This window comes from Mercenaria mercenaria, chromosome 19 (assembly GCF_021730395.1).
Source record: "Mercenaria mercenaria strain notata chromosome 19, MADL_Memer_1, whole genome shotgun sequence".
Classification (NCBI taxonomy): Eukaryota; Metazoa; Mollusca; class Bivalvia; order Venerida; family Veneridae; genus Mercenaria; species Mercenaria mercenaria.
This window is the reverse complement of record NC_069379.1, coordinates 38,791,306-38,803,868: the sequence shown is the minus strand read 5'-3', so window position 1 is coordinate 38,803,868 and position 12,563 is coordinate 38,791,306. Positions and strand designations below refer to the sequence as shown.

The window sequence follows — 12,563 nt, the reverse complement described above, 5'->3', positions numbered from 1 at the left end:
ATGCACGGAGGTGCACCTGGGGTCTTCCTCCACCATGAAAGCCGGAAGTCGCCATATGACCTATCATGTGTCGGTGCGACGTTAAATCCAAAAAATAAATAAAATACAGTCCATCGACCGGTTTGACGGTCTGCCTGTTGGTCCGTAGATCAATCAGTTTCCGGATGAAAACTCACGAACAAACACTTAGACTTAGGCGTAGGATCATTTTGAGATTAGAAGGTTAAAAGTAAAGATCACAGTGACCCGGAACAGTTAAACAATTTTCGGATCATAACTTGAGAATGCTTGTGCCTAGGATCACGAAACATAATAAGGTGGTTGGACATGACCAGCAGATGACCTCTATTAATTTTGCACAGTGATCCAAAACAGTCAAACCTTGTCGGGACGATTATTTAAAAGCGCTTAGGCCTACGATCATGACACGTTATAGGTCATAACCATCACCAGCAGATGATTTTTATTGATTTTAAGATCAGTAGGTCAAAGGTCATGTTCACAATGACCCGGAACAGTAGAACTTCATTTGGGAAATTACTATAGAATGCTTTGGTCAAAGATTACATTTGATACGGAGGTCACTGATGACTGGTAGATGACCCATTTTTATCATTGATTTGAGGTCAGTACATCAAACGTCCAGTGCACACTGACCAAATGATTTCTATTTCCTGTGCAGTTACAGAATACATAAATGGTGCATTTCGTGTTCTACGAGCTCAAAAGATGCATTTTACGTATATAATTTATTCGTTTCCGTAAAATGTATGTTTCATATAGTTCATTTCTTTCCTGTAAGATATATGTTACGTACTGAGTATTTCTTCAAGATGTACTTCAGGTACAGTGTCTTTCTTTACTTAAAGATGTATGTTATGTGTTGAGATTTTTTGCATTAAAGATGTACGTTACGTAGATTTTGTTGCCTTAAAGATATATTTTACATATAATTTTACCGCCACAAACGAAGTTTGATGGGTATATAGAAATGGGCTTGTCGGTCGGTCAGTCTGTCTGTCGGTCTGTTGGTTTTCATGGTTTTTGGACAAAAAAATATTTTCTGGTACACAGATGAAACAACATAAAATACAGGTCAAGTTCGACTTTGAGGTCAGTAGGTGAAAGGTCACAATGACCCGGAACAGTTAAACGGTCTCTTGATGATAACTTGAGAACGCTTGGGCCAGAATCATAACATTTGGGACAAAGATGTTACATGATAAGATATATGTCAAGTTTGACTTTGAGGTCAGTATAATAAAGCTGAATGTCACAATGACCCGGAACAATTAAACGGTTTCCAGATGATATCGTGAGAATGCTTAGACCAAGATTGTAAATTATAGTACACAGGTGTAACATCAATAAATATAGGTCTAGTTCGACACTGAGGTCGGTAGGTCAAAAGTCAAGGTCACAAGGACACGGAACAGTTAAAACGTTTCCGGATGACAACTTAAGAATACTTGGGCATAGGATCATGAAAGTTAATAAGGAGGTTGATCATGACCAGCAGATGACCCCTATTGATTTTAAGGTCATAGGTCAAGGGTACAGTGACCCGAACAGTTAAACCGTTTCCAGACGAAATGTGATAAGAATGTTTTGGCCTAGGATCATGAAAGTTGACAGGAAGGTTGGTCATGACTCTTTTGATTTTGAGGTCATAGGTCAAAGGTCAAGGTCACAGTTTCCGGATGATAACACAAGAACGCTTAGGCGTAGGTTCATAAAAGTTCAAAGGGAGGTTGGGCCTGACCAGCAGATGGCCCCTATTGACTTTGAGACTAGTACGTCAAAGGTCAAGTTCAGTGTAACCCAGTACAGTTATACAATTTCAGGATGTTAACCTGGGAACGCTTGGGCATAGAACCACGAGCCTTAATATGGAGGTTCATCATGGCTAGCAGATCACCCCTATTGATTTTGAAGCCAGTTGGGCAAAGGTCAAGGTCACATTGACTCAGAACAGTAGAACAGTAGAACTGTTTTGCAGTGTTGATCAATTTTAAATCAGTTTTATTACACAGGTGTAACAGCATCAAATATAGGACAAGTTCGACTTTGACATTTGACATTACTTCTGTGACAAGGCAGTATTGTGTGGGTATAATTACTCGTCACTTCTGTGACAGCCATAGTTTATTTCTTTCTTTAATGATGTATGTTGCATATTGAGTATTTTTCCTAAAGTTTATTTCTTTGCTTAAAAATGTGAGTAACGTGTAGTTCGTTTATTTCCTGAAAGATGTATGTCTTCCTAAAGTATTACGTATAGTTTATTCCGTTATATCCCTTTATTTCTTCCTTAAAGAAGAACGTGTTTCTTTTCTATAACATAGATGTTTCTTAAAACCTTTGTTACATATGACATTTTTCTTTCATGAAAGATGTATGTTACGAAAAGTTTATTTCTGTCCCTATAATTTATTTCTGTTATGTATAGTTTATTTCTTCCTGGTGAAGTTCAGGCCTCGTGTATGGAACAGACTTGTTCATTTTGATAAACTGACACGCAGTTTGATTCTGTTTTCCACGTTTTCGACATGGAAATTTGTGATTTATGGATTGAAATTAATATTACACATTCGTTTACTGTGGTGATCTGACTTTAGAATCCGTATGCAAAGTTACGACCCGTTTCGATTTTTGGTATTCATTTCTTTAACTTACTAATCTGACACCAAAGCAACATCAGTGTACAACTATATTGAAACTAGGACATAGTTTTCTGACAAGGTTTTTTAAGTTTCCTCTTTATACATGTAACTGAAAGTGACGAGGTTCTCTGGCATTCGTGTATTTTGATGAATCAAAATAATTTAAAAATGGTTGGTGCAGTCATCCAAGGATCATTTTTGTGATGTTATTTTAAACTTGTGACAAAACGATGTTTTAAGGCACCGCATTATGCATACAGGGAATAGTGACCTGACCATCTGGTGGCTATGTGACATTGAATTTTTGACGAATCAGATTGATTTTAACCGTCCTGGTAGAAGGCGACCAAAACACTATTCGTATTCAGTTATTTCAAATGGGTTAAGCACTCTCTGATACGATTACTTTTACACTTTGGACTATATAAAATCAGTTCCGATCGACCCTTTTGGGTGTCTCCAGACCTAAATGTAAAAAAACATTTCAACGACTTCTCATCCTGAACAACTTGATGGATCTTTACCAAACTTCTTCTGTAGCATTCCTGTATAAACGTGTCTCATATGTGTTCAAATGGTTCCGCTTGGTCCCTTAAGGGGCTGCCAATGCTAAAAGTATAAAAAAAATAAACAACTTCTGCTGCTTGAGAGTGTGGTAATTATTCTATATTAAAATGTAAGTACTATGGAACGTGCATAAATTCGAGCATGGTTATTAGAGCAAAATTCTTCAAACAACGTCTCCTAAGCTGCTGTTTTAACTTTCAAATCTTTTTCACCGGAATGTACCTTGGGTGACTATTATTCAAGAGTGATCTTTTTTCATTTAAAACGTGGTTGTAAGATAAAAAAAATTAAGCAGTATATCAAAAGCAATCTTCAGCTCTGCTGTTCGAAGAGTAAGGGAACTCACAACGGCGTTAGCGTCTGTGTTTACGTCGGCGTCACATCTTATATAAGTTTTTCATACCAGTCAACATTTTGGAAAACCTTTTTGACATAAAGCATTGAAATTTTCAGCGCTTGTGCATCATCAACATGTCCAGTTTTAGGCAGTAGTACATAATTCTATCAAGGATTTTGTCTGAATTTTGACCACTATCATCTTTAAAATCTTGGTTAGTTTTAAGTACCAGTTCATATGTTGTGTAAACTTTCGATTTTCAGGTTGAAAAAATTGCATAAGAATCTTAAAATCATCTTTGCTAAATGCTTTCATATCTCTTCAACATTATGAGATAACCTCACGAGACAATATACGTAACTCTAACTTTTTGTCAAAATTGTACCCATGTTAGCTCATATGAGCACGACGTGTGATCGCACTGTGTCCATCACCCGTCGTCAGCAGTATTACTGTTAGCGCTCTTGAGGGTAGCAATAATGGGTCAATCTTCATGAAACTAGTTAAAAATGATACCCTAAATATCTTGGAAGAATTTTAAAATGGTTCATCTGGGTTCTAAAACTACGTCACTAGGTCTCTTAAAAGGAAAAACGTTTTATTAGAATGCTTTTCTTTGTATGATCTAGGTTTCATTTTAAACTGGGTAACCTGAAATTAAAGTCTAGGTCACTATGTAAAAGCATAGACGACTAAGTCTCGGTTACAAGGTCAGTCTATAGCAAACACTTCTAAACACTACAGGTCACCTTTACATTTTAATCTTCGTAAAAACTGAAGAAGCTTTCGTGTGTGCGGGCCCTCCGTAAGGATTTTAATTTACCCAACATACAAAACTTTTTCACTTATTTTGAAATACAGTACGGCAACAAATTGAGGTTTTAAATGAGGTCGTAGAAATTTAGCGATGTGCCGTAACCACGGAAACGTCTACTGAAGCTGGTAATCACGGAAACTCAAAAACTTACCTTTGCCATATTTCAAAAGGTAGTAGTATTAGAAACTTGACTTTCTTCATATTTTCATTAAGTTATGAATACCTATTGTGTGCAGTGATTATATTCTAAATATCTTATTAAATTTCATAATTGTCGTCAGCTCGTGCATTTTTAGCTCACCTGAGCAATGCTCAGTTTTTCTGACCGCTCGATGTCCGGCGTCCGTCGTCTGTCTGTCGTCTGTCGTCCGTCAACATTTAGCTTGTGTATGCGATAGAGGCTGTATTTTTCAACTGATCTTCATGAAATTTGGTCAGAATGATTACTTGTTGAAATCTAGGCCGAGTTCGAAATTGGGTCATCTGGGGTCAAAAACTAGGACACTATGTCAAATCAAGGAAAAACCTTGTGTATGCGATAGAGGCTGTATTTTTCAATTGAACTTCATGAATTTTGGTCAGAATGATTACCTTGATGAAATCTAGGCCGAGTTTGAAAATGGGTCATCTGGGGTCAAAAACTAGGTCACTAGGTCAAATCAAGGAAAAACCTTGTGTATGCGATAGAGGCTGTATTTTTCAACAGATCTTTATGAAATTTTGTCAGAATGATTACCGTGATAAAATCTAGGAAGAGTTCGAAAATGGGTCATCTGGGGTCAAAAACTAGGTCACTAGGTCAAATCAAGGATAAACCTTGTGTATGCGATAGAGGCTGCATTTTTCAAGTGATCTTCATGAAATTTGGTCAGAATGATAACCTTGATGAAGTCTAGGCCGAGTTCGAAAATGGGTCATCTGGAATCAAAAACTAGGTCACTAGGTCAAATCAAGGAAAAACCTTGTGTATGCGATAGAGGCTGTATTTTTCAATTGACCTTCATGAATTTTGGTCAGAATGATTACCTTGATGAAATCTAGGCCGGATTTGAAAATGGGTCATCTCGAATCAAAAACTAGGTCACTAGGTCAAATCAAAGAAAAACCTTGTGTATGCGAAAGAAGCTGTATTTTTCAACTGATCTTCATGAAATTTTGTCAGAATGATTACATTGATAAAATGTAGGTAGAGTTCGAAAATGGGTCATCTAGGGTCAAAAACTAGGTCACTAGGTCAAATCGAAGAAAAATATTTTGTATGCAATAGAGGCTGTATTTTTCAATTGATGTTCATGAAATTTGGTCTTAGTGATTGCCTTAATGAAATCTAGGTCGAGTTTGAATATGGTTTATCTGAGATAAAAAACTATGTCACTAGGTCTAATTAAAGAAAAAACTTGTGTATGCGATAGAGGCTGTATTTTTCAATAGATGTTCATGAAATTTGGTCTGAGTGATTGCCTTGATGAAATCTAGGTCGAGTTTGAATATGGTTTAACTGAGGTAAAAAACTAGGTCACTAGGTCAAATTAAAGAAAAAACTTGTGTATGCGATAGAGGCTATGTTTTTCAGTTCATTTTTATGAAATTTGGTCAGGATGTTTGCCTTGATGAAATCTACGTCGAGTTTGAATATGGGTCATCTGGGGTCAAAAACTAGGTCACTAGGTCAAATCAAAGATAAAAATTGTGTATGTGATAGAGGCTGTATTTTTCAGTTGATCTTCCTGAATTTTGGTCGGAATAATTGCCTTTATAAAATCTAGGCCAAGTTCGAAAATGGGTTATCTAGGATCAAAAACTAGGTCACTAGGTCAAATTAAAGAAAAACCTTGTGTATGCGGATAGAGACTGTATTTTTCAAGTGATCTTCATTGATTTTGGTCAGAATGATTGCCTTGATAACATCTAGGTCCAGTTTGAACATGGGTCATCTAGGGTCAAAAACTAGGTTACTAGGTCAAATCAAGGAAAAACCTTGTGTATGCGATATAGACTGTATTTTTCAATTGATCAGCAATGCTCAGGTGAGTTTTTCTGATCACTCGATGTCCGGCGTCTGTCTGTCGTCTGTCTGTCGTCTGTCCGTCAACATTTAGCTTGTGTATGCGATAGAGGCTGTATTTTTCAACTGATCTTCATGAAATTTGGTCAGAATGATTACCTTGATGAAATCTAGGCCGAATTTGAAAATGGGTCATCTGGAATCAAAAACTAGGTCACTAGGTCAAATCAAGTAAAAACATTGTGTATGCGATAGAGGCTGTATTTTTCAATTCATCTTCATGAAATTTTGTCAGAATGATTACCTTAATGAAATCTAGGCCGAGTTCGAAAATGGGTCATCCGGGGTCAAAAACTAGGTCACTAGGTCAAATCAAGGAAAAACGTTGTGTATGCGATAGAGGCTGTATTTTTCATCTTATCTTTATGAATTTTGGTCAGAATAATTACCTTGATGAAATCTAGGCCGAGTTCGAAAATGGGTCACCCGGGGTCATAAACTAGGTCACTAAGTCAAATCAAGGAAAAACCTTGTGTATGCGATAGAGGCTGTATTTTTCATTTTATCTTCATGAATTTTGGTCAGAATGATAACCTTGATGAAATCTAGGCCAAGTTTGAAAATGGGTTATCTGGGGTTAAAAAGGAGGTCACTAGGTCAAATCAAATAAAACCCTTGTGTATGCGATAGAGGTTGTATTTTTCAACTGATCTTCATGAAATTTTGTCAAAATGATAACCTTGATGAAATCTAGACCAATTTTTACAAATGGGTCATCTGGGGTCGAAAACTAGGTCACTAGGTCAAATCAAAGAAAAACGTTTTGTATGCGATAGAGGCTGTATTTTTTAATCGAGGTTGATGAAATTTAGTCAGAATGATTGCCTTGATCAAATCTAGGTCAAATTCGAATATAGGTTACCTTAGCTCAAAAACTAGGCCACTAGGTCAAATTGAAGAAAATGCTTGTTTACACTTAAGAGACCACATTTTTGATCCAATCTTAATGAAAATTGGTCAGAATATTTGTTTCCATGAAATCACTATGTCAAACATGTTTACACTGTTATGGTATGTTTATCAGGTGAGCGACCTAGGGCCATCTTGGCCCTCTTGTTATGAAATTTGGTCAGGGTGATTGCCTTAATGAAATCTATGTCGACTTTGAATATCGGTCATCTGGGGTCAGAAACTAGGTCACTTGGTCAAATCAAAGAAAAAACTTGTGTATGTGATAGAGGCTGTATTTTTCAATTGATCTTCATGAATTTTGGTCAGAATGATTGCCTTGATAAAATCTAGGTCGAATTTGAACATGGGTCATCTAGGGTCAAAAGCTAGGTCACTATGTCATATCTAAGAAAATGCTTGTTTAATCTCAAGAGACCAATTTTTTGGTCCAATCTTAATGAAAATTGGTCAGAATATTTGTTTCCATAAAATCACTAGATCAAACATGTTTTACACTGTTATGGTGTGTTTCTTAGGTGAGCGACCTAGGGCCATCTTGGCCCTCTTATTAGTAATTAGCACTTGCATTCAATTGTGAAACAAAAATATGGCCTTTTTTAATCAGAAAATCTTTTTGGACTTGATTACAACTATAGTTGATTTTTGGCTTGAAAATGTTGTATAATACGCATGCAGTTAAAATTCTAACATTTTGAATACGTCAGTTTAACATCATTTTATGCATTCATGCAGCGGATTACATGCCATATATGTTCTTAATTCGCTTCCATTTTCAATACATATGGGCAATGAAGTTAAGGAATAACTCGTTAAATCTCGGCTTGGAATATTTAACTTATATTATATGAAAAAAAACAATGGTTATTAAAAATCGCTGGGAAACATGTGGATAAATTATGTTGTTTCTTTTTTCGGTGACACTGCCTTTTGTTAGCTGTCACTATTGTATAGATATGCTAAACATATAATTAGTGTTAGAGAAATGGAGAAAGGACTTTGAAAATCTATACAACGGTGTTGATAATATGGAATTTAATACGGAGCATTTTGACACACAAAACCCTTTTAGAGAACAATATGGAAGAACCAATGTATACACCAAATGACTGCTTAAATAAGAATATTACCATTGAAGAGATATGTTTAGTAGTAGAACAAGCAGTATCACAGTCAGCATACGGTTATGACAATATTCCATTCGGTGTACTGAAATTTCCACCAGTAATAAGTGTACTTCATCAGCTGTTTCAGCTTATATTTGACTCAAGTCTAATTCCATCAATATGGAGAAAAGCAATTATCTGTCCAATTCATAAAGACCCAGCATCTGATCCCCGTGTCCCAATGAACTATAGAGGTGTGAGTCTGCTATCTTGTGCCAGTAAATTATATAGTGCTTTCATGAATAAACGTTTAACACACTACTTAGAGAACTCTGAGCTACTTGCAGACGAACAAAACGGCTTCAGGAAAAACCGTTCATGTGAAGAGCATGTCTTCACATTGAGCAGTATAGTTCGGAACAATTCGACTGTCTTCGGCGCCTTTATCGACCTTCGGAAATGTTTTGACTTTATCAATCGTGAAATGATGCTATATAAATTACTTCTTAATGGAATTGACGGGAAGCTTCACAAGTCTATTAGAAACATATATCAGCATTCTAGCTCCTGTGTTAGGATTAATGACAAACTGACAGAGCGGTTTGACTGTAAGTCTGGCGCAAAACAAGAGGACAATCTTTCCTCGACACTATTTTCCATCTTCATTAACGACCTCGTGAAGGAAATTAATGATTTGAACATTGGTTTCGATATAGGAGGGAAAAAGATATCTACATTACTTTATGCAGACGACATTGTTTTATTGGCAAAGTAAGAAGACGATTTGCAAATACCGCTAGATACTTTACACAATTGGCGCATGCGGTGGCGTGTCTTAATTAACACTGAAAAATCAAAATGTGTTCATTTCCGGAAAGTAGAACATTAGAGACGAATCGTGTTTTCTACATAGGAAACAATGTCCTAGAAATTGTTTAGACATATAAATATCTAGGAGTAGTATTCAACAGAAATGGAAACTTCATGTACAACGCTGACACTCTCGGAAAAAGTGCAGGGAAAGCACACGGAAAAATCATTTCTAAAGTTCACCATTTAAAGTCTCTCGGTATTAAAACTTTTGAAAAACTGTACTTCTTGTGTGTAGTACCAATACTGGATTACTGTTCGGGCGTTTGGGGAAACCGGAAATTTCAATGCCTCGAAAAAACATTCAACATCGGGCAATCAGATATTATCTAGGTGTCCATCGTTTCGCACCTGTACTTGCCATCACAGGAGACGTCGCATGGCTCCCGGAAAACTATAGACAGTTGATTAATATTATCCGTTATTGGAACAGACTATTATTGTTTAGTGAGAACCGGTTGACAAGAAATGTATTTGAAATGAATTACAGATTGTGCACAAATAATTGGGGCAGTGATTTAAAGGAAATGTTATTCTTAATTGGTCTAGACGAGTCTATCAAGAACAAAACTGTTATCAATCTAGACTTTAGCACTCTTAAAAGATAAATCATTATTACAGTTGTATATGGAAAAACGGTATTGAGAGTGTGTCTAAATTGAGAACTTATGTTTCATTTAAAACAGATTTTGAGACAGAAAATTATGTTAAATTAAATCTGAAAAGAAATGAACGATCCCTTCTCGCCCAACTAAGATGTGGTATTCTACCACTACGTATTGAGACTGGCCGGTCGGGGAAAGAGAAGAAGAAAGAATATGTCGTTTTTGTAATGACCACTGTATCGAAAACGAGACACATTTTGTGATATGCTGCTCTTTCTATAGACACATACGTCGTGAATATTTTAGTGAACTATATGGTACATTTGACTTCGACTTAAAGACTGATTTTGGAAAATTGATGTATTTGATTAACAACAAACCTTGCACACTGGCAAAGTACACTGTCAAAGCGTTCTTGTAGAGACGTCATAGTCTATATAGATAATGTGACTCTAACACAGTAGAGATAATATAACTTGCATCGTATTATTACGAATAGATCAATTTCAAGTTTGAACAAACATACTACACCACTATTATAACTTAATATATCATTTTAAAGACAGAGCTATTACTACATTAGATATTCTGTATTCATTTGTGACTTCATGTAAATATTTATGACTACTAGTACTTGTTTAAAAGTGACTTATAGGCCCGTTAGGCCGGGTGTATTTTGTATGTATTTGTATGACCTAGTTATGTAAAACTGTTTACACATGTCACTATAATAACTTACTTACTTACTTATCTACTTATAATGTATGCATAATTGTTTTCTCTTTTTTGTTGATTTATTTACTATTACTGTTGCGAAATCAAGTTTTTTAGATTTGACACTTCTATCACTTTAATAATTAATCGTATAACTGGACTTCCCTCCATAATTCAGCGGTACCATAATGAGAGTAAAGACTTCCAGTGTATGTAGAGCGGTTCTACCAAAGTGATGCTAATGTTCATGTACATGTTTCTATGGAGACCTGATGTGCAATGTTAATTGCCAATTGATAACTATCAGATATCAATGCTAAAGACCAAACACCTTATACAAAATGTTTTGAAAACGAAATGACATATATTACTTTGGAAGTCCGGTGCGCCATGCTAATTGCTAATTGCTAAATGCTAAATGACAAATAGTTATTGCAAATGCTAATTGCTATATGCTTAATGTCATATATTGCCTGTTAAATGGTAATTGTCAAACGATAAATGATAATTGTTAATTGCGAAATACGAAACAATAAATGCCAATCTTACTTACAATCTTTTCAGATAAAGGGCTGAATATCAGTGTATGAATGCATCGTTTAAATAGTCATTGGCCTTTGTTACATAACTTTGTCTCTATTAAAATACTTTCTTAACATATTAGAGTGAAAACTTTCGACCACATAAGCTAAAACCTTTAGAACATGTTCTTGCTTCAAATCAGACTGATAGGACTTTATAATTTTATGTTTTCATGTGATTAAAAATAACAGTCAATAGTTTAAGGGATATGGATCATTAACCCATAAAGTTAAAGCATTTGACGATTAGCATTTATCATTTAGATTTTACATAATCTATTTTAGGTCGATTGTGAAGAAAGTTCTAAAACTTATATTAATCACTCCCGACACCTCATTCCTGATGGAATCCATCGCCACGAGGGTATGAGAGAAATGGTCAGTTTCCCTTTTAATGCTGAGCGTCAAGCAAGGGAGCAACTGGTACCATTTTTCACGTTTTGGTATGACGCGGCCGGGGATCGAATCCAAGACCTTCCGCACTCGAACCGGACGCTCTACTACTAGACTGTCGAGGCGGTTATTTAAATATTTGTCATTTATCATTTGACAATAAGCATAGACTATTTGACATTTAGCATTTTGGCATTTAACATAAAGGATATGGCATATGGCATTTGATATGTATGGAAGGCCGGTACACCATGCTTATTGCCAAATGTTAAATGACAAATATTTAATGTTGAATGCCAATTACTTAATGGTAAACACCAAATACTTAATGCTAAATGCCAATAACTTAATGCAAAATGCCAAATGCTTGATATAAAATGCAACATACCAAATGCTATATGCCTATGAAAGGTCAAAGCGCCATGCTAACTTCAAAATTCTTAAAGCAAAATGCTATTTACGAACTGCTTAATTAATGTCAAATATTGGCTTTCAAACGGTAATTGTTAATGATAAATGGTAATTGTTAAAATAATAAATGCCAAAATGCTCATTGCTAAGTTTTCATTGAAATAAAGAACTGAATATATCATTGGATGAATGCATCCGTTATAGAATCAGTTGCCTTCGTTACATAATTTCGTCTCTGTTAAATATTTTAGTCTAAACATTTTACGGCAAAATGATCCGGTTCCGTGTCCCCGTAACAGGTGCAACGTTATTGCTTCAAATTAGACTGGAAGATTCAAATGAGTAAAAGTTACATTTATTAGTTGAAGAGATAAAGAGCATAAAGTTTGATAATTTGAGAATTACCATTTATCATCTGGCAATAAGAATTTGTTTTTTATGACATTTAGCATTTGACATTTACTATTTAGTATATGTTTAGTATATATTAGTATATATAGTATTTTGTATTTAGCATTTAGCATT

The 12,563-nt window shown here is 35.4% G+C and overlaps 1 protein-coding gene across 1 annotated transcript in view; it reads left to right on the top strand.

Moving 5' to 3' along the window:
• Window positions 1-8,438: 8,438 nt before the first annotated feature.
• The window catches only part of LOC128551032 (uncharacterized), a 33,229-nt gene continuing 29,104 nt past the window's right edge, over window positions 8,439-12,563 (top strand). The window contains exon 1 of the mRNA XM_053531303.1: window positions 8,439-9,235. Coding sequence (XP_053387278.1) covers window positions 8,439-9,235 — 797 coding nt within the window. The remainder of the gene's footprint in view (window positions 9,236-12,563) is intronic.